General features: G+C 38.3%; 1 protein-coding gene across 3 annotated transcripts in view; it reads left to right on the top strand.

Annotated features, from left to right (window-relative positions):
• wdr33 (WD repeat domain 33) overlaps positions 1–24055 on the top strand; it is a 154174-nt gene that overhangs the window by 52671 nt on the left and 77448 nt on the right. The window contains exon 8 of one of the 3 annotated variants that reach the window (XM_072255760.1): positions 8255–8361. The exons of the other annotated variants lie outside the window; for them this stretch is intronic. Within the exon in view, the coding sequence (XP_072111861.1) occupies positions 8255–8346 (92 nt within the window). The 3' untranslated portion in view covers positions 8347–8361. Of the gene's footprint in view, positions 1–8254; positions 8362–24055 lie in introns of those variants that run through there. 3 annotated transcript variants of the gene reach the window in all.

A 24055-nucleotide genomic window follows, 5' to 3' on the forward strand; every position in this document is an offset into this window, starting at 1 on the left:
AGGGTCTTAACTGCTCTCTTGAGTAAGCAGAAAATGCCCTTGATTGTTATATACAAGAAAATCATTCCTGTTGACAAAGCCAGTGTTTATTTCTCATTCAGTAGCATTTTAAACAAGTTATTACCATTTATTAAGAGCTTTCTTTTTAGATTACACTTGCCTTTGCTGATTTTCCTTTGTTTAAGCAGTTAGGCTATTTCATTGACTGAATGCATAGGGTTATCATATGGTTGTAACAAGAGCTGGTGTTTTTCTTCTGAATGGATAAGGAGTGAGCCAAGTTCAGTAAAATACTGCATCAAGATTGTGCTGTATCATTTCCACCTACCTGAGATAGTTGACAAGACTAAGGCTTAACATTTCATTTGAAAGATAATATCTTGCACCATTCTCTGACCCATAGTCTTGCCTAAAGTTGTTCATCTGCAATTGGGGCTCAAACCAATAATCTGGCTTCGGTGAGAGAACACAGAGCAAAAATGACAGCTACTGTTCATGTCCAAATCGAGCTTAGAGTGATAAATGAGGATTTGTGAAGGCTGGGTACACACAGAACTAACCCGCATTTAATATTAATTGTCTTTCTATTCTACTTGTATGCCAGCAAGTCTAATAAGAGCTTTTAGATTTTCAGTGTCAAAGTTAATTGTACAATGCAAAAAAATGCATTCAAATTCACTATGGTAAGACAGCCTGTTCTAACACTAATTTGTTATCTGTTGTCAACTGACATCCTTTGGTTGGTCATACAGATTTTGATCATAGAATAGGTGCTTTTCTAGTGATATTTGCTTCATTGTAGTCCATGGATAAATCTGCATCACAGAACTGGGCCTCTTCCAGCGTCTGTAATTGCCTATGAGGGTGCAGTGGGGATGAATGGTAATTATAGTGTTACTGGAGGGTGAAGTGAAATGCAGCATGACCGAATTGAAAATTGTGTTAATATAGCCTTTAATGTGTGTTAGTTGAAGGGCAGCATCTCCAATAATGCAGTATTCTTTGTTATCATTCCAAATCCTCACCCCTCTGACCCATGAGCAAAAATATGAAGTAAGCAAAAGTGATGTGAAGTCAAAAATCAATACTTCAGGTACTCAAAGTCTGAAATGAAAGAGAGAATTCTGCAAATACGCAGGTTAGGCAGCACTTGCAGAAAAAGTAATTGTTCTTCAGTTTGAAAACAACAGAAATGGGAAAGTAGGAAAGCAAGTTATCATGAATCTGCAGAGGGGATGGGGGAAGTGATAGGACAGTGCATCTCTGATCAAAAGGGGAGAGATGCCCAAGTGAACTAATGTTTACAGAGCCATCTGAATCACAGATTAGGAAATTAACAGCAGTTGTATCAGATGTGCTCATTGCCACTCCATTGCATAAATCAGAGTTTGAATATGGGGCCTTCCTTCTATCTCACCATGCTGTGTCTGTTTTCTAAAGCTGGGTTCAGAACGTGCTGTTCAGAGATGTTAAATTTGATATATTTCTGAAAATTTTCAAATGTTTTTGCAGAGTAAAAATATTTTCATAAATCTTAAGTTTTTATAACTTTAGGGAGATATTGTGATGGTGAGTTTAATCTCTGAAGTTTCAGTTCAGTCCTGACTGAAGTTTTTAGTACAGCAATATTGTATATTAAATTACAAATAAGAGAAAATCTGCAGATGCTAGAAATCCAAGGAACGCTCACAAAATGCTGTTGTATATTAAATTGCTGGATTGGTATCCAGATGCCAGTTCCATTGATTCAGACAAGTTCAAATTCTATCACGGCAGCAGGAGAGTCTAAACAACAAATAAAAAATTGAATAAAAGGACAGTATCAGTTATGGCAACCATGATTGTTTTAAAATCCATCTAGTCCAGTAATGGAATTCTACCATCTTTGTTAGATCTGGCCTATATGTGACTCCCACCAATGTGAGTGCCTTTTTCACGGGCAATTTGGCTAGTTAGGGATATCAGAACAGACCAAAACTGATATGTAGAGTTAGTCCAGATTTTTAAAAGTTTTGATCAGTCAACTTGCTCTTCCAATATAAGAAGGCCTCTGCAAATTACCGATATCTGAGGTTACTTTACAGCATTTTATGTTGAAATTGAATGTTAATATATGTATCTCTTGTGGATGGAAATATTTTACCTTAATTTTTTAAATTTTTTTTTGGAATCTTGAGTGTTCTAAAGCCAGCATTTATTGTCTATCCCAAATGGCCTTAAGATGGCAGTGGTGTGTTACTGTTTTGAATGACTGCGGTTCTTCTGGTGAGTGTATCCCCAACCAATGGTGCTGATCGACAGGGAGTTCCAAATCTGGCAACATTGAGGGGCCAGAAATAAATTCCAAATCAGCACTTGTGAATAGCAGTGTTCCCATGCACTTGCTACCCTTGTTCTATTTGGCTGTAGAGGGTTTGAGTATTGCCTTCGTGAGTTACAGCAGTGAATTTTGTGATTGATGTTCGCTGCAGTTACCATGTTGTAAAGGGAATGAATATTTAGGATTGTTGATTAAGAACTGAATGTTTTCACTTGGATTGTGTCAAGCTTGACACACTCTTGACTTGTGTGTTGTAGGTAGAAAGGATTTAGAATTTGAGGTAGTAAATCATCCATAACCTCAGAGGCTGACAGGATAGTTAGCCTCTGAAGGTGTGAATTAGGAGTAGGCAACTCAAATCTGTTCAGTTACCCAATATGATCATGCCTGACCTGCTTTCATTTTTGTGGCTGGTCCATTTGAGTTTCTAGTGGTGATCTAGTGGTTGATTGTAGGGCTGTTGGTAATATCAATGGAAGATGGTTAAACAACCTCTTGTTAGAGATGACTGTTCTTTGCCCTTTCTGTTGCATAAATGTTTGGGCATTTTTCATCCCTTGTCTGGAATCTATAAGGTCTTGCTACCTGCTGGAATGGACTTGTATAAAAGAAAACTGCTTATAGAAACAGGTAGCATCTATAGAAGCAGAAGAATGGACTGCTTCATTTGCTGAGGAGTTGGGAATTGAATGTTTCCTCTTTGATTTTACAATAGGAGGAAAGACAGTAATGAAACAACTGTAAATGGCAGGGTGCAGGATACTGCCATGAATAACCCTGCTTTGATGACCTTGGCTGATAACTGACATTTGGCAGCCAAAAACATCTTTGTGTAAAATATGATTCAAAACGTTGAAGTGTTTTCTCCGTGATACCCGTTGTCTTCCATGTTAGCTGAGTTCTTTGATGTTGCAATCAAATGCTGCTTCAAAGTCAAGGGCAGTCACACTCATCTCTTTTGGAATTCAGCTCTTAGGTCTGTGTTTGGACCAAAGCTTTGAAGAGGTCTGGTGAGGAGTGGTCCTGGTGAAACTCAAGCTGGGCTTTGGTGAGCAGACGACTGCCACTTAAGAGCACTGACATCCTCCAACACTTTGAGTGTAGTTCACTGAATGTGTTGTGAGCTATCTTTTATAAACAGTTCATACACAGGTGATTTCCACACTGCTGTGTAGAATATTACTGTAACCTTAAAAAAATAAGAATGAAAATTTTCTCTCAGAGTATATTTCATGATGTTCTCAGGGAAACATCTAGCTTCTCAAGGATAATCCAATGTGCTGCTTTTTAAATCCCATAATGAGCTATTAAGAACAGTCTGTCTAATTTGCTTGATTATGGTTTCCTTAACTCTATCCTGAACTTATTCTGCAGAAGATGAAGGGCACTTGACCAACTGTTTAACTTTTTCGAAAGCTATTACTTTTCGTCTGATGCTGGTTGCTGCTATCACCTTTTAACAGATAAATTCCTGCTTCATATTGATTTCCTTAGGTCTTTTATGGTTAGGACATGTCCTAAGTTCATCCAAGAATGTTGTGAGAAGTATAATAATTTATAACTTATAATTTGCCTCATGATTTGTGCATTAATTCATATATACAGCTGTTCACATCTCTCCCAGTCAGTAGCCTGCACAATGCTATTCCGGTAATCCGCCGTTCAGCTTCATACCTTTACTGCGATCTAGATTCTTGAAAATAAATATACACTTGAAATTAAATTGGTGATATTTTACAATCCAGAAGCACAACCACCCTATATTTGTGGAGATTTCAAAGCTGGGGTCTAGGCTTGAAATACGTGCATACATATATCCTTACCTGCCAAACCAAGTTCCTAGAGGTACCATTTTTTAAATGCTAAATCCATCATGATGACTCTTTAGCACTGATTCACATTTGCATTAAATAATTGTGCACATTTTATTATAAATAGAGACCGTGAATTTTAGATGGTCCTAACCTTATTTTCCTCTATACTACTGTTGGAAGCTTGATCAGCTTTGATTTTTCAGAGTTTTTTTTATTGCAGTGACTCCTAATATTGACATTGTACCTGAATTTCAAACAATGTCCTGTGAATGATATTAATGATTCAAGGATTTGACATTTCTGAAATGTTTTCCAGTAATATGGTAAATTTACAATCATCTCCCATGTGCTTTACAAGTGCTTACTCCTGGAGGTCACATTTTGTTGAATTAGGGTTTACACCTGGAGTGAGTTTAAACTGTCAATTGATTTGCACTTGTGTTAATATCAATCAGTGTATAATCTTTCCAAACGTTTGTAGAATTTATTGATTTTCAGTCCCAAGGTTACTTTGTTTTTGCTGAAAATGTCTTGCATTTCAATTACACCTTTAACATCCTTTAAGAACATTCCAATGCTTTTAAAGTCGATGAAGAAAATGGATGAACTCAGCAGAAGAAATGTTGTGAGCTTGTGTGGCTTCAAATATGTAAATATTCACTGATTTAATTCAGGATATTACAACACGAGCCATAAGCCTGAAGAAGCAATCAAAAACAATACTGACTTCTGAAGTCATCCATATTTTAATTGACACCATAAATTAAAATGGATGACTGATTTTTTAAAAAAGGTTTTAGATTGTCATCCAGTGCAATTTTGTTCATTGAGATTAGGGAATTCTTCTGGACCAGAGGTGGAGCTGGATTGTCTCTTACCCTTTCCCTACTCCTTCAGACTGGATGTACAAACGTACACTAAAACTGATCTTTACCCAAGTTCCACATGCAACATTGGCCATTAATACTTATTTAAGTCTAGTCATTGTTTGTGATTCCAACCTCACACTCATGACTTTGTTTGACCAATGACGAGCAATGCACTTTATTTCTAGATCTTTGCAGTGATCAGAATTTTTTCATTTCACATTCCAAGATCTTGGACACACATTGCAAAACCCGCATTTATGGCCTATTCTTCACTGTTCCGAAGTTGAGTGGTGTGATATGCTATTTAGGGGCATTTAAGAATGAACCATATGATGGGTGTGGTGTCATATTTAGGCTACACTTTGTTGAAGGACATTCAGCAATTTTGCGGTTATCATTAGTAATGAAGTTCTTCAAAATTCTAGATTATTGAGTTGAAACCACTGGTATATAGATAATAACCTGGTTGTGAACACTTTTAGAATGTTGATTAAAGCAGACAGTTCTAAATGGAATGAATAATGATCTCAAATGTTTACATGAAAGATATTTTCTTTATCATTCACATATTATAATTTCAACATTTTTTAAACAAAAAACTTTGACCTGGATTTTTTGGATTTTTCAAATTTTTCAAACTGACTCCAGTCATATTGAAAACCAGCTTTGCAAAGCTTTTACATCCTTGTTACTGCTTTGGGTACTTGAGGATTTTCTTCCTTTGCAGTGATATTGGCACCGTGGTGTAGATCTGCGTATATGTGCATTTTAAGTTTCCTTATATTTGAAATACCAACGTTTGGAGGAGTTGGCATTATAAGGAGCAGGTGGAAGTGTAACAAACTTTGAAGATTATTATTACACTTTTGCCAGCTGTTGAGGAAGAAATGCTAAACCTATCCCTATAGTGTGGTGAATTGTGACCAAAATGAGGTTTAAAAGACCAAGAGCATTCACAGCATATTAGCTAACAGTAGAAAGCAGTTAATAGATACAAATGATAGGTTTCAGATTGAAAGAAAAGCATTTATAATTACGGAGGAATCAAAAACTGACTGTTCATTGCTTGTTTGCTCCAGACAAGAAATCAAATTCTGTTTTGATTTTGTTTGAACATGTACAGTAAATGGCAGAGACCTTATTGTTAATGTACAGAGAGACCTAGGGTGCAAATCCATAGCTCAGTGTAAGTGGAAACACAGGTAGTTATGGTAGCGAAGAAGACATTTGGCATATTTGCCTATGTAGGCCAGAGCATTGATTCTACTCCAGCCCTTGACCTTTCCCACCGACCTGGCTTCACCTATCAGCTTCTAGCTAGCTTCCTCTTCTTCCCCCCCCCCCACCATCTTTTTATTCTGGCAGCTTCCCCCTTTCCCCTTCATACTTCAGTCCTGAAGAAGGGTCTTGACCGGAAACGTTGACTGACTATTAATTTCCATAGATGCTGCCTGACCTGCTGAGTTCCTCCAGCATATTGTGTGTGTTACTTTGGATTTCCAGCAGCTGCAGAATTTCTCAGGTCATTGATTACTTGAGTTGGGGTGTTATGTTGCAGCTGTACAAAATGTGAGTCAGGCTCTATCTTGAGTATTGTGCACAGTTCTAGTTGCTACACAGTTGTAAGGCTATGATAGCGATAGAGTGCAGAAGAGACTCAAAAGGATGGTGCCTGGAATGGTGGATTGTAGTTACAAAGAGACATTGGAGAGCTGGTGTTTATTCTCATTGGAATGTAGGAGGCTGAGGGGTGACTTTACAGAGGTTTATAAAAATATATGTGGGATAGACTGAACCTTTTTCGCCAGAATATGAGGCAGGGTTTCAGGTGAGAGGGGGTGAAATTTAAAGGAGATATGAGGGGTGACTTTTTCACACAAGCTGGTACTTATTAGGAATGAGGAAGTGGTAAAGGCAGACACAATTACATTGTAAAAGTACATTTGGTCAGGTACTTGAATGTGAAAGGCATAGAAGAAGATGGGCTTATTGCAGGCATAAATAGGCATTATGGGCGGCATAGAGGAGGTGGGTCAAAAGAGCCCATTTCTCTGCTATAGAATTCTATGAATTTGAAACTTCAGGTTACAATGATGAGTGAAAAACATTCAATTTATTTATATCGTACAGTATAATGGTCTGCACTAAATATCACTGTGATCGATCTTGTTCTGCAGAATGGCTCATATAATCAGCCAGTGCAGACCATTGCATTTACCAATAGGCCTGACGGAAGTAATGAGATTTTTGAGTTTTGTTCAGAAAGTGGAATTTGCTATTGTAAATTGTTTGAGGCAAAAATGTAGGTGCTTGTAAAGGAAAACTAAATGATTGAAAATAAACCAGTCAGTATTACTGAAAGTTTGAGATGAGATTGAGAGTGAAAGTTTAGGTGGGGGTTGATGAGAAAACTAGTATGGATTTTAAATCCAAGTGTGTACTGGTTGGAGCATATGGCCTGCTTTTATGTTGTCTATAGTTCTATAAAGTTATCATATACTGTGTATCCAGTTCGATTTTACATCAAATGCTCTCTCTCTTAGCTGTTGCTGAGTATTTCACACTTCTACTTTTTGTGTGTAATTCTTTTGTTTTACCCTTTGGTTTGCAATGATTTAAAAGCGGGTTCTTTTTGTGGATTTTTACAAGGTCAGTGCTTGATGAAATGTGGTAGAATTTTGGCCTGTTTGTTTGATTCACTCATTTCTATGTGGTAATTAAGTGGCTGCAAGCATGCAAACTGAGACCCATACATGTTGGATTGCTTTCCCTTACTCGGTGTTAGAGTGATGCAAAGACAAAAACCTGTTGCTGCAGAAAACCAAGCTGCATTCCATTAACTGCAGTAACAGGATGGATCACATATGCATTTAGTGAATACCATTAAAAAAAAATTGTTTGGAATGTGTTTCACTGATCATTGTAATCTAAGATTACCACCTGAAGGCATCATTGAGCCCAGCTAACAATAAAGGTCACACTTGTTCAAAGTATATCCCATGCTGCAGCTTTACACCAAGCTCAATTGATGGAATTGCAAATTGTATTAGTTGGGTTAGGGTTAGAGCAAGTGCATGTTCATAAACGTGTGGCATGACCAATTAATACAAAACAAGTATCCAAGCACCAGATACTCTTACAGAATGACTGCTTAATTGTGTAGTTTCATTTTTGGGCAGAGAAGTCTGCATCCACTCAGCTCACCATTTTCCTTCATTTATTCTTAACCTTAATTGTCCCGTGCTGACTAGAAGTACTACTATTGACTTCAGGAGGAGGAAACCAGAGGTCCATGAGCCAGTCCTCATCAGGGGATCGGGGTGGAGAGGGTCAGCAACTTTAAATTCCTCGGTGTTATCATTTCAGAGGATCTGACCTGAGTCCAGCAAGTAAGTGCCATTTCTACAACTATTATCTAAAACTTGGACAAAGTGGTGGAGAGTATATTGGTTGGTTACATCATAGCCTGGTATGGAAACACCATTGTCCTTGTATGGGCAAGCCTACTAAAAGTAGTGGACACGCCCCAGTCTATCATGAGTAAAGCCCTACCCACTTTTGAGCACATCTACACAGAGTGCTGTCTCAGGAAAGCAACATCCGTCATCAAGGATGCCCACCATCCAGCCCACGCTTCCTTCTCATTGCTGCCTTCAGGAAGAATATATAGGAGCTTCAGACCCACACCACCAGGTTCAAGAACAGTTATTACCCCTGAATTGTCAGGCTGTTGAACCAGAGGAGATAACTTCACTTGCCCTGTCGCTGAACTGTTCCCACAACCTATGGACTCACTTTCAAGGACTCTTTATCTCATGTTCTCTATCTATTTACTTATTTGCTTGTTTGTTTATTTTTGCTTTTGATTAGTATGTTGTCTTTTGCACATGGATTGTCTGTCCTGCGGGGGATGGATTTCATTGATTCTATTTTCTTTCTTGTATTTACTGTGAATGCCCACAAGAAAATGAATCTCAGGATTGTATATGGTGACAATATGTACTTTGAAAATAAATTAATTTTGATCTTTGAAGCTACTTAGTGCCACCTTAAAATGCATTAGGTTTAATGTTCTAAAACCTGTGCTGATCTTTGAAAACAAACATTTACTGATACTCTATTAGAGATGCTTAAAAAAATACTTCTACATTTGTACAACTCCAAAACAGGTGAAATATGTTCCCTATTCAGCAGCTTGGCTGTAAGTGCTTTTACTACTTTTGTTAGCCTCCCTTCACTGTAGTATCCATTCCCTTTACCACAGTGAGGGGAGAGTAACAAAGCTGATGCTTTTTTGATGAATTTAAGTTATTTGGTTATGAGACCTTGAAATGCCCTATAAGAGGAGGGAAATACAGATCAGAAAATGCATATTGAAGTACTGGTAATGAAAGTCAGTGGATTTGGAAATTTGAAATGAACCGTAGTAGTAGTGTATAAATATTGATCTTTCAGTCTGGCTTTTCAGCAGTAGCCTTTAATTGCAGTTTATAAGGATTTTTTTTGTGCCAGTCAAGCCAGTCATACCACTTACATCAGGTGTGATGGGAGAAAGATGATGAAAAGTATGCTTTGTACAACTGTACACATGTATGATATTTCAGGCACGGGTTTGCATGACTAGAAAGCATTGTATAAATACTCATTCTATTTTTCAGTGGAAAGAAGTCTTTATTAAAGGAAAATTAAATGTGACATCAGTACTATCACTGCGATGTCATATCAAAATCTATTTGGTAAGGGTTCCTTTAACTCAATAGGAGTCAAAAATCCAATGATAATTTTCCTTAGCTGTGGCAATAGGTTGGAAGCAGGATGCATAGCCGCACTTCATTTCAGTGAATACCAATATTTGAAATGGTGTTTAATTTCTAGTGTATGTGCAAACATATTTATAGGCGTAGGTGTGAAATCCAGTGTTAATCATCATAGTATATCTCTGTTCTGTCTCTGTATGCAGGCGTTGCATTGTCACAGTTGACATAACATCAGTTGCTGTTTGCTGAAAAGATCTCCAAATATCTATCAACCTTCAATTTGTAGCTGTTTTCTAACTTCATTAATGTTAGGTCTGAATCTGTTCTTACACTGTCCACCCAAGTCAACCATCATGCTCTCCTCCCCCCTCCCCCCCCACCACAAACTGGAGGAAAGGCTTCCTACTACCTCTTCAGTCTTCTTGGGCACTTAGCTCCCAGTGGAGCATAGGCCATTGGGTGATAGACAGACGGGAGGAGATCAAAGTGGATAGTATGGTTGGATTTCATCAATGTTTCTGTAATCCATTGTGTACATTGTATAGGGGAGTGGCCTATACGGTTTCACCAGAGCCCTGTTGGCTGGCGTTACTAGTTTCTACCTCTCACAACAGGCGACGTAGGGTTGGACTTTGATAGGCACTACGTCTTCAGTGCCTTCTGATAACTTCAATCAACTTGCCAATTAAATCTTTAAATTCCAGAAAACACAACCTTAGTTTCTGTATTTTCTCCTTGTAATTTAACCCTCCGAATCTTAATTTCGTTCTAATAACTTCATGTTGAGCTTCCTCCTCAGACAATGTTTCCTTTCTAAGATTTGAGTCCAAGAAATAAAAATCATTCTACCTTTTGTGTTTTTTAACCACTTTTTGCACTGTGCATCTCCTTTAATTCCCTTAACACCTAAAAATCTATTGATTCTGCCATGAATATACTCAGTGACAGAGCCTCTCAGCCCTCTAGGGTTGGAAAATCCAAAGATTCACCAACCTCTGAATAAAGGAATTTATTCTCATCACTCCCCGGAATAGTTGGCCCTGTTTTTTTTTGAAGGGGAACGTCGACTCAGACCATGAGAGGCCTGCGTCGGGCATTTTCATGCCTTACAAGGTGCAGATTGGAAGTCTGTGTGGGGCACCACTTCTCGCACAGACGATAGAGCAATGTGTGGTTAAGTGCCTTGCTCAAGGACACAAACACACTGCCACAGCTGAGGCTGGAACTGGCGAACCTCAGATCACTAGAACATCTTAACCACTTGGCCACATGCCCAACATGTTTCTTTTTTGAAAGTGACCGTTGAAAGAGGATGCTGTCTAAGTTGCATGCCATCTTGGTCAATGTCTCCCATCCACTACATAATGTACTGGGTGGCACAGGAGTACATTCAGCCACAGACTCATTCCTCCAAGGTGCAGCACAGAGCATCATAAGAAGTCATTCCTGCCTGTGGCCATCAAACTTTACAACTCCTCCCTTGGAGGGTCAGACACCCTGTGCCGATAGGCTGGTCCTGGACGTATTTCTTAATTTACTGGCATAATTTACATATTATTATTTAACTATTTATGGTTCTATTGCTATTTATTATTTATGGTGCAACTGTAACAGAAACCAATTCCCCCCTGGGATCAATAAAGTATGACTATGAATAATTCCAGTCAGGAGGAATATTACCTCAGTATCTATATTGCTGAGCTCCTTAAAGGTTGAAGTGCCCAGAATCGATCTGAATATTTGGGGTGAGGTTCAATCGGGGCTTTCCATAGCTACAGCATAACTTCTGTGTCTTCATAGCTTATATAAAGGCCAGTCTTTCATTTGTATTTTTCTGTTTGTGAGATCTAGATAATCTCTGTATGGTTGTTGGACCTGCATTGGTTTATCACCAGAAAAGTATTTACGTTTTCCGTGTTGAAACCTGATGCCAAAGTTCTGTCGCAATGTATTAATATTTTTTGTAATTTAATTATTTTCATCTGCAGTGTTTACAGTTTATTTGTGGTATTAACTTGGAAATGTTGCTTTCTGTGTCAGTCACTTAATATAATGAGTTGTTGCCTCAATCCATGTCATGGGCCCACCAGTCATGGCGTGCAGATCTGAGCACCTGCTCATCCTTGCCCTGTCTTATGCTCAGCCAATTTCATGTTGAGCTCAATAAATTACCTCCAAACCCAAAGGGATATTTGAAAGTAATAATAATAATTTATTTGTAGAGTACTTCTCAAACAGACAATGTAGTTCAAATTGCATTACAATGGAATAAAGTGCAAACATGAAAATAGATGGGAAAAAGATGTTAGTTAAAAGCAAGGTTAAACAAATAGACTTTGAGCTGATGATTAAAAAGTGTCAATTGATTATGCATCCCTTATAATTTTAGGTATTGAGATTAGGAGCGTAGTTCAAAAAAGGCTAAGCTGCCTATTTTGAGAGAGTTTGTTTAAATGAAGTCTATAAAAATAATGTCCATACATATTTTCCTCACCATCACAGCTTCCATTTCATCAGGATTGGCCTTCTGATTATAATACATTCTTGTTCTATCTGGTCATATGAAGATTTTAAAACATCTTTTGTCATTTTGTCTTCAACCATGGGCTAAGAATTAGGCTAACTAATTCTCTGCTCCTCTTTCCCCACCCATTTTACAATCATTTGGCAAATTATTAGAACTTATAAAATTATAGCGAGGTCAGTAGTATCTAGTGCTTTCTGTAAAACCCTGAGACAGAACCTTGCTCATCATTTCACCATAGCTTTCCACTTTTTGCTTTGGTATTTATTCCTAAAATAGTAGATTTTTTGGCATACCCTCATTCAAGCACTCATTTTATGTCACCACAATTTGATTTTAGAGTGTCCACACAACGTTATGATTTTTTGAGGATGCCTTTGCAACTTTCTTTTTATATTCCTGATTTGTTACTTACTGATTTCTTTCTTCACTTCTTGTACTTTGAATCTTTCTCATTTACCTGAATTTGTACCTTTCTGTTTGCTTTTAGTTTTACGTGGTTTCTTTGGTTGTGCATGGATGTGCTTGAGGATATAAACTTGTTCTGTATTGCAACAAATTATTTCATGAATAATCTTGACTGCTCAATAGGAGTTACACCAAGTAGCATAATTATCAAGTTCATCATGAACTGTATCTCCATCACTGGATACGTACAAGTACAGCTTCTGAAATCTAGATTTGTGACCAGTAATTCACATTTCTCCTATTTGGAGGACTATATTAAATTAATCTAAGATAGTTGCATTTCTTGGAGCATTCTGGAAATGTGTAAAAGTGCACACCATTGTTTCATCCTTAATGAGAGACAAACAAAATGCAAGCCCAATAATTTCATGGTAGTTCCATGGAACAAGAATGTGCTGGTCAAAATATGTTTAAAAGGTTAGTTGCATTAATTACAAATTTATGATCTAGTCTTGAAGTACACTTGAGATGCTGCCTAAACGAGCCAGTGTCAGAAATGCAGCACGGTAGCAGACCCTTCGGCCCAACCAGTCCATGCTGACCAATTTGTCCACTCAAGTTAGTCCATTTGCCTGTTTGGCCTCGATGCTTCTAGCCTTGCTTACTCATTTACCTGAACAAATGCCTTTTCATTGCTGATAGTGTACCTGCCTCAGCCATTTCCACCTGCAGCTCATTTTGTGTGTGTGTGGGGGGGGGGGGGGGGGGGAGAAGTGTTTCCACCCAGGTCTCTCTCAAATCTTTCTCCTCTCACTTTGAACTTTCGCCCTCTAGATTTTGGTTCCTATTCCCTGGGAAACTACTGTGTGCATTGAAACAGGACCTTCAGCCATCGTCTTTTATATCATGTCCATACCATCTCTTTTGTAAGAGTTTACATTAGAAATGACTATTTAACACAGTAATGCAGATTATATTTTCTTCTCTTCACGCATTCTAGATATTGCAATTTTCAGTCTTTCAGCATAAATTACCATTATTCATATGTGGGTAATGTTAGGCAGTCATGCCAAGACATACTTGTCTACCCAGAAATGAATACTATATTTAATCGGGTCAGGTTTTCCTCCCTTGATGACAATAGAGCACTCCTGCACAATACATCTCAAACTTGCCACACTGCAAATTTCAGGAAATAATGTAAATTTTGCCATCCATGTGTATGAGGCCAGTGAGGTTGAGATATTTACTAATTAATCATTCTGGTAGAACATATGCAGAGAATTTTGTCAGCAGTTTATAATCTTTCTAGAGACAGCATTACATGGCTGCCACTGATTCCATTTGCTGTAAACCAGTTTTATTGCTTGCTCTTTCTGACAGTGTTTCAAGTTTGTTTTGCTGGTTGTTTGGCATTTATATATTTATAGTAGTCTATACTCTATGGCCCCTCCTGTATCTAATAAAGTAGCCACAGTGTATGTTCATGGTCTCCTTTTGTAACCCATCCACTTCAAGGTTCAACGTGTTGTGCGTTCAGAGATGCTCTTCTGCACACCACTGTTGTGTGTGGTTATTTGAGTTACTGTTGCCTTCCTGTCAGCTTGAACCAGTCTGGCTATTCTCCTCTGGCCTTTGATTAACAAAGGGTTTTTGACCACAGAACTGCCACTCACTATAAGTGTTTTGTTTCTCACACCATTCTCTGCAAACTGTAGATAGAGATTGTTACGTGTGAAAATCCCATGAGATCAGCAGTTTCTAAGATTCTCAAGCCACCCCATCAGGCACCAATAATTGGTTCATGGTGAAAGTCCCTTAAGTTGCATTTCTTTCCCATTCTTAATGTTTGGCCTGAACAACAGCTGAACCTCTTAACCATTGATTTGCTGATTAGATATTTGAACTAAAGATTAGATGTACCTAATAAAATGGCTACTGAGTGCATATGCCAGAATTTCAACACATTAATTTTGCTTGTTTAGAAGACGATTGTTACTTTAGTTCAATTGCAGAAAACCTTTGACGGTGGAGGTTTACTTTTATTTGATTGAGAACATTTGAAGATTTACAACTGTGGAAGATGATTCAGTGTAACTGAAACACAAGAATGGACTGGAACTTGCTATTATCTCGGTCCTCCAATAACTTGGTATTTTAAATATTCATAGAATAATTTATTTAAAGTATAGTGACAACATAGGATACACTAGGTGCATCCACCGAATATTTGAACTACTTGGATTTGGTTTCTGTAAGATTTAATTCTAAATTTAAGGTTCAACTCATTCAGATTTTTGTATGCTACACGATTGGCTCTTGCCCTTCAATTAGGAAAGAGCCAAGTAATTTTGTTCTTAAACAAGAGAAAATCTACAGATGCTGGAAATCCAACAAAATTACACAAAATGCTGGAGGAGCGCGTGACTGTACTCTTTTCCATAGATGCTGACTGGCCTGCAGAGTTCCTCCAGCACTTTGTGTAATTTTGTTCTTAAATATAATACAGCTGTTCCTGTTTGTTCTTAATTGTGTGAATGTTGTTTCAGGTGTAGGTAGGTACTTGATGGTTGGCACAGACTTGGAGAGCTGAGGGCCTGAATCTTGTGCTGCGTGAACCCTGTGACAACATTTGTCTCTTCTGAAGTGCCTTTTCTGGTATTAGCCTCTTTACAAAGATCTTAAGTCTTGTCCCATGTACCCAGGATTTGTTGTCTTTAAGAAGAGTAAAAATCAAGTTTAAAAAAAAAATAAATATTTATTTGAAATTCTTAGAAGTGAATTGTGTAAAATAGACACTGGAGGGCAGCATAGGTTTATTAGTTGAAAGCATTCAGTTCTGAACTTTAAGTGCTTTACTAGTAATTCCAGAGGGCATATAAGGTGCAATTTTTCTTGTTCATATAATTTCTGCCTGTATTGAAATCATCTCTAATCTTATGGAGACCTGATATATACATTTCAACATATCTGATAAATTGTTTTACGTCTTTTGGATTTTAATCAATTATCTTTCCCAATTTTTTAATCCTATGATTTTTGGCAAGAAGCATTTCCTCTCTGGCACAACTGATCATCTGGGAATAAAAAAAATAATTTATACCAGTTGGCCTCACTCTACAGTGCAGCTTTGTGGACTGGACAAATTTAGGATAACCTCATTAATGAATCATATGTTGCACTGTGTAACACAGTAAGAAGTTACAAAAAATGTTTTCCTTTTGGGTACCCATCTTAAATACTATTATTTTACAAAGCACCCGGTGCAATAAAATAGGGCAGAAAATTTCATGACAGTATATTTTCCCTATTACTATTAACTTGCACCTCTAGACGAGAGACGTGATTGCTTGCCACCTTGTCTTCCTCACAGCAGTTCCTTGCATGGTGTTGACAAGCCGAGTTAGAATAGAGTCTGACTTAGATGTAAGTGCAATTTTTTTTGACGATTGTTGGCTCTGATTTTGTTTAGATTTTTCAAATGCCTCTTCCTGTTCTAATACATCAGGCAAAGCCAAAACCCATCATAAGTGCACTCATTCAGGTTAGAATTTAATCCTCAACTACATACAGGAGTTCATTTTATGTAATATCGCACCCTTCATTTTGCAGACAACAGACTCTGTTCATTCAGTTTTCGTAAAATTCAAACAATCCCAAGCAGATTTAAAATTTTGTTTTATTTTTGAATCCTCTGTTCTTTATTCTAAAAACAAAATCTATTTTTATAATTACTTTCTCTATCGACAGTACTATTCCTCACATGTTGAAGCCCAAGGGTACAAATGGTGTTCTTGACTGGCATCACTATTCTGTGTTCATGACTTTCCTTAGTGCTGATGACACATACAACATTTCAGCATTGAAGGTTCTTGATCTCTTGAGGTCATCATGGTTTCATAGTCCAGCATTAATGAGGCCCCAACTGTATTTCATCTGTTATCCTTTGATAATGGTGTTACAAACTATCTGTGAACACAGTGTATTTTACATGAAAGGATATCATGACATTATGTTCTCCCCGAAAGTAGTGAGGCACAGGCTTCTGTATGTTGCATTTCTTTTTCCTCTGTTTGATATAGACCATAAATAAAGTGATGGAATAATGTGGCTTTAGTTCTCCCTTTGCAGCTTCATAATTACAGCACATAATTATGAAATGCAAGCTTAACATATCAGGTTCTTCCAGTAAAAAATTCTCTTGGGGAATGGTACTCAGTCTTGGCTAAAAATCAGTCCAAGCAAAAATGTAGAAATCTTATACAGTGTCTGGTAACCTTTTGCATTGAGGTACATTCTTTGCTGTTACAGACTGTAGACACTGGAGTGTTAGCTTCCAGCAACAAAGATTTGTTAAATATACTTCTAAACTCTAGCTGATATGAAGTTTCATTCTAAGGGAGGTGTCTGGTTAAATCAAAGCATTTCTTTGCAGATACATGTTTTTTTTATTTCCCAGTATTTGGATCATACAAGTTTTATTAGAACTGTTCTCAACAAAAGTAATTTAAAACTTGAGAAACAGCACTCTTGAGTTGCAACCTTAATAAAAAAAATATGCCTACTTGAAGAACTATTTTAAAGGTATCTTGAAAATAGAAATTTTTGTGCTAATCACACTGTTAAATGTTCTCAGCGTATACTAATCAAATTAAAATGTACAATTGTTTCTTTCATCATTGTAGTTATTTTTAAACTCCCGAAAGTTTGAAAAGTCAGCTATAAACAAGATATTCTGCAGGATGTTGGAAAAATACAAAATTACAAGATACTGGAGGAACTCAGCAGGTCCGGCAGCATCTACGGAAAGGAACAAACAGTCGACATCTTGGACCAATATGTCGACTGTTTATTCCTTTCCATAGACGCTGCCTGACCTGCTAAAAGCCAGCCAAATCTTTTATTTTATATTTTTCTTTTTTAGGTGGTTCTCATTTGAAACAATTATTTTCTTACTTAACAAAATCTCTTTGTAGTTCAAACACCTCATTCATTTATTTAGTCAAATTTAGATACAAGAGTCAGTGTATCTTTACTGTGATTACAAAAAGATGGTTTGGAATGTGACAATATACAAAACTATCCTCCTGTAATTGCAGTGTTAAGTGTCAAATTACAAAATCTGAATATCAGAGTTTATTCTCCAAGGAAGAAAACTATAACATTCAAATATTAAAAACGCAAACTTGAGGAAATCTGCAAATGTTGGAATTTCAAGCAACGCACACAAAAGATGCTGCCTGGCCTGCTGCATTCACCAGCATTTTTTGTGTGTGTTACATTCAAATATTATCTTTCATTACCTTTCGAGGTTTCATTGTACTTAGAGGTAGTGTAGTATATTAAGTTCGTGAATGGAATGTGGGAGTTTGTATAAAGCAATATTCCATAAATGTTAGAAGATGAATTATCAAATAATGTTTTTGAAGCATTTGTGAAACAGCTTAAAATAATGCATCATTTTATAAATGAATTTAGAGTGAATTAGAAACATTTGCAAATCTTTGGGGAAATATCAGACCAATTAGATTATATTTCAGAGCCAGCATGAGCTTTATAGTGTAAATAAATACCTGCGCATTATCATGTTGTATCCTTTTGGTGTAGGTTCAATTTTTTAAAAATTTTACTCTTGGCTCACAGGCATTGATTTTTTTTAAGGCCCCTCTCCAAATGGTGGTGTTTCCTTTAACCCTTCACAAACCATTGTGGTAAAGGTCACTTCCATGTTGCAATTACATGGAGAACTCCTGGAAACTGAGCTAGTGATGAAGATATTTTCACCTCTGTTTAGTGATGTGCTTTGAATAAAGCTAGCAGAGCTCTGGTACATCAGCTAATTTCATCCTTGGCTTTCATGTGGAATGTTGATACTGAGGCAAGGAGAAATAAATTCCTTTTCAAATTTGGCATGACATTTTGATGTCTACTTTGGAGGGCCAGCAGGCTTTGGTCTATCATTTCATTGCACTTCCTACAATGAAGTTTGAACCTCAATTTACTTAATGCTGGCCGGCTTCCAACAGAGCTGTGGCTGGTTTGTAACTCTGAAATCCAAGTTATTTGAAAGAAGGTCTTCACTTTCCTGGATGACAAAGCAACTCAGTCTGATAGTTCTATCAATAGTTGTAGAATTTGTTACTTCTGTCTCCTTCCAACCAAAAAAAGAGGCTAATATTGGAAATCTAAATTAGAAAGTTCTGGAAGCATTTAGCAAGTCAGCAACATGAGTGGGAAGAGAAATGGTCAACATTTCAGGTTGAAAACTCTTCTGAAGAACTCAATCAGGTTTATTATCATTGATGCATGTCATAAAATTTGTTGATATGCAGAAGCAGTACAGTGTAATACACAAGATATAACAAATTATAAAAATATCAAATATACATGAAAATAAACTTAAGTAATGCAAAAAGAGAACAAATATGATGAGGTAGAGTTCTTCAGTTCATTGTCCATTCAGAAATCAGATGCTGGAGTGGAAGAAGGTGTTCCTCAAACAGTCAGACTCAGCATTTAATATAACTGGTATATGTCATGAAATTTGTTGATTTGCAGCAACAGTACAGTGCAATAGTAATTTTTTTAAAACTAAATTGCAATAAAAATATTTATAAAAAATTTAGTGCAAAAAGAAAGCAAAAATATGGTGGAGGAGAAGAAGCTGTTCCTGAAATATTGGGTGTGTCTACAGAATCCTGTACCACCACCTTGACGGTAGCATGAAGAAGAAGGCATGTCCCTGGTGATGGGGGTCCTTAATGATGGATTCCGCCTTCTTGAGACATCAGGTTTTGAAAATATCCTTGATGCTGGGGTGGTCATTGCCCATGATGGAGCTGGCTGCATTTACAACTTTGCAGCTTTTTCTGATCCTGTGCAGTGGCCCCTCCATACCAGACAGTGATGCAACCAGTCAGAATGTAGAAATTTGCAAGAGTCTTTGGTGACATACCAAGTCTCCTCAAACTCCCAATGGAATATAGCCACTGTTGTGTCTTATTTGTAATAGTGCCCACGATAGATCTTCAGAGCTGTTGATGCCCAGGAACTTGAAACTGCTCACCCTTTTCACTTTTGATCCCTCAATGAGGACTGGTGCGTGTTCCCTCGTCTTGCCCTTCCTGAAGTATACAATCATTTCCTTGGTCTTACTGACATTGAGTGCAAGGCTCTTGTTGAGACAATGCTCAGCCAGCTGATCTATCTCGCTCTTGTATACCTCCTTGTTACCATTTCAAATTCTGCCAATAAATTCAGCAAATTTATAGATGGTGTTCGAACTGTGTGTGTGGAGAGAGTAGAGGAGTGGAGTGGGCTAAGCATGCATCGTTGAGGTGCTGATCTGCAGTGACTGGTCTTCTGGTGAAGAAGTCAAGGATCCAGTTACAGAGGCCCAGATTTTGGAGCTTGATGGTTAGCACTGGTGGTTTGTTTGTGTTGAATGCTTAGCTGTAATCAATAAATAGCAGCCTGACATAGGTATTGCTATTGTCTAGGTGGTCCACCATCAAGTGGAGAACCAGTGAGATTATATCTGCTGTAGACCTATTGTGGTGATAGGCAAATTGTAGCAGTCCAGGTCCTTACTTAGGCAGAAGTTGATTCTGGCCATTGCCAACCTTTCAAAGCACTTCATAGTAGATGTGAGTGCAATTGGGTGATGGTCATTGAGCCAGATCACTCTACCCTTGGGCACTGCTGTGATTGTCACCCTTTTGAAATAGGAGGGAACCTCTGACTGCAGCTGTGAGAGATGGAAGATGATCCCTTGAACAGTTCTGCCTGTTGGTTAGCACAAGTTTTCAGTGCCCTAGCAGGTACACCATCTGGACCTAACATCTGGTGGTGGTTCACCCTGTTGAAAGGTCTGACATCAGCCTCCAAGACTGAGATCATGGGGTCACCAGATGCTGCAGGGATTCACACAGGTGTAGTTTTATTCTCTCTTTCAAAGCTAGCACAAAAAATGTTGAACTCATCTGGGAGTGAAGCATCACAGACATTCACAATGTTGGGTTTTGCCTTGTAGGAAGTAATAGCCTGTAAACCCTGGCCAGATCTGATGTGCATCTGATTCCAACTCTTAACTTCAATTGGAATTGTTTTCTCACCCTTAAAATAGCCTTCCGTGGGTTGTACCTGGACTTGAATAGTTCTGAACCACCGATCTTGAATGCCATAGATCTAGTCCTCGCAGACTACGATCTTACTGTTTGTCCTCGGCTTTTGGTTTGGGTATGTCCGGTATGTTCTCAAAGGCACACACTCAGCCACACGGGTCTTAATGAAGTTGGTGACAACTGTGGTGGATTCATTCTGTTTCAAAGGTACGTTCCTGAATATTGTCCAGTCCACTGACTCAGAGCAGTCCTGTGAGCCCTCCTCCACCTCCCTTGACCATAATTTCTTGGACCACACCACTGGTGCTGCAGTCTTTACTCTTTACCTGTATGTTGGGAGTAGAAGTACAGCCATGTGATCAGACTGGCTAAAGTATGGGCATGAGATAGCAAGGTAGGTTTCCTTGATGGTGGTCAAGTGTGTTGGCTCCTCTGGTTCCACAGGTGAAACATTGATGGTAGTTGTTTGGAGACTTCTTCAAGGTGGCCTGGGTGAAATCTCCTGCAATGATGGGGAAGACATCAGGATGAGCTGTTTTGTGACTGCTGATCACGATGCTCAGCTCCTCCTGAGCCTGTTGGACTCAGGTGAAATGTACACCATTGCTAGGGTAATGGCAGAAAACTCTTCACTTTTAAGCAGAAGGTGGTTCATTGTCATGGCCAGAAGCGTGGCAGGTGGTGAACTCCCAAGCCAGGCTGAAAGACAGAAGAATGAGACCTCCTCTACCCAGAACCTTGTTAACAAAGGTGCATTTGCTGGAGAACAAGATTGAGGACCTAATTATTCTATCGGAGGGAAATGAGGAATTGTTATGTTCTGTGTTTTACTGAGCCAAGGTTTACTCCGAGCAAGCCAGATTTGAAGATAAGACTTCTCAAAACACTGGGTGGACCAGAAATCTGTTTCAGAAAAGGCAAAAGGTGGGGAGGGGGGGATGTGCGTTTCATGATAAACACTCTGTGGTGCTCCGATGTGGAGGTTTTGCCGTACTTGTGTTCTCCCGACCTGAAACAAAACAATCAAGTACCTGCTATTTTATTTACCAAGAGAGTTCTCCTCCGTGACCCTGGTTGCAGTTGATGCACCACAATTTGCTGACTGTAGTCAGGCACTTGAGATACTACATGCTGTCGACACCAAACAAGGAGCTGTTTACTCTGGCACATTTCAAATCATAGTTGGAGACTTCAAACAGGCTTGTTTTAAGAAATCTCTGCCCAAATACCCTTAACCTATAGCACCAGAGATCCCAACACTTGACCACTGCTATACTACGATAGGGAATGCCTACCATTCCATGCCTAGACTGCATTTCAGGAATCTGATCATTTGGCTGCCCACTTAATTCAGGCAGAGGCTAAAGAGTAAGGCTTCAGAGATGAGGACAGCAAAGAGGTGGTCGTGGGGGACAGAGCAGTAGCTACGGGATTGCTTTGAGTTGGTCAGCTGGGCTGTGTTCAAGGGCTTACCGGTGGATCTGAATGAATACGCCACGGTTGTCACGGACTTTATACAAGCAGTTGTAAATGAGTATGTCCCCACAAAAACATTCCGAATCTTCCCCAACCAGAAGCTCTGGATGGACCATGAGTCTGCTGAGGGCTAGAACAGAGACTTTCTTACTAACCCACCCATCTACATTTTCATCCAGGGCATTTATATACATCACAAACAGCAGAGGTCCCAGCACAGATCCCTGTGAAACTGACCTCCAGTTCACTTCAACCACTGCCCTCTGTCTTTTATATGCAAGCTAGTTCCTGAATCCAAATACTCAATTTGCTGCAGACCTCATGCATCCCAATCTTCTGGATTAGCTCCCCTTGAGGGACTTTGTCAAATGCTTTTCTAAAATCCATATTGACAACATCCACTGCTTGACCTTCATCAGTCTCTCTCGTCACTGTTACAAAACTCCAGTCAAGTTGGTAAGACATGATCTGCCCTGCACAAAGCCATGCTGGCTCTCCTTTATTATTTTACACATCAATAGTAGTAGGCAGTTAATCAAATTGGGGGAAAAACATTTATTTAAGAAGGAATTATATCATTTCAGTTCATACCATATCCGAAGGCCAGAAGTGTTTCTTTTATCAGCATTCAATATTTGACATTTTCTTCATTTTGCTTTCCTTCAAGGTTATATTTAAGATATATTATGCTGTTTTTTTTACAAGGTACAAATTATTTTAGTAGCCCATTTGCAAAATCATTTCAAATACTTTTCCGTATTGGCAAATGACATAATGAATCCAGCTCGTGAGTCCTGAGACACCCCAATTTTTTCTTATTGACTACTATTTTGTTTTGCAAACTGTCAATGGGATGGTATCTTCAGCCCTTATTTGGCTATGTAAACAAGGTTTCATAATAGTTGGGCTAGAGAAGCATAGCATCACTTTTAAAGCAATCTCTTTTTATAAAGTTTCAATAAATGCCCAAAGAACCAAATGGAAAGCAGGTAGGGATCAGGCTACCAGAATCTTCTTTAAAGTGACTCTTTTAATCACATAGTGCCTTGCCTATTTTTCAGAAGAAAGACAAGATTTTTTTAATGGTAATAGGAGAATTTCACTTTAAGACAGAGTGCTAAATTATAGAGAAGCAGAATGGAATGAAAGTGACCATTTGTTCCAGCAGACCTAGTTCCTGCACAGATCATATCTAGCCAGTCATCACTAATTCCAACTGAAGGGCAGCTCTGTGGAGTTTCTATATACCTCTTGCCCCAGTCCATTCCCATCAAAAAAAAATATAAAAGCTCTTATGTGCTGCAGTCCTCTCATTTATTGCTCGACTACTTTTACCTTACCATTCCTTCATGAAAATGATTCAGTATTTAAGGTACAGTGGATTCCAGTTAACTAGTCTGTTGGTTAATCAGGGCAGCCGCTTATTTGGAACAGCTCTTGAAGAACAAAACTAAATAAAGAAAATAGCTGGAATTCCCTTCATTTATTTGGGACACTATGCTGCTTAATTAGAACAGGAGACTTTTGCCAAACAGTTTCTAGTTAACGTCAGTCATGTAAACTTGTGGTAAGAATGAACAGTTTTTAAAAAGCGACAGTTGTGTGTGTTTGTGTTCAAAAAGCAGTTGATTTTTTTTCACTGATAGTTGGCAAGAAATAAGCAGTAAGACAATTTAGAATTGCTTTGCTCGCTGCAATTTCAAGCATTCAGGCTTGGAGATGCCAAAAGTGGGCGGGAGTGAAAATGAAGCTATTTCACTACTT

This window comes from Mobula birostris, chromosome 4 (assembly GCF_030028105.1).
Source record: "Mobula birostris isolate sMobBir1 chromosome 4, sMobBir1.hap1, whole genome shotgun sequence".
In the NCBI taxonomy this organism is placed as follows: domain Eukaryota; kingdom Metazoa; phylum Chordata; class Chondrichthyes; order Myliobatiformes; family Myliobatidae; genus Mobula; species Mobula birostris.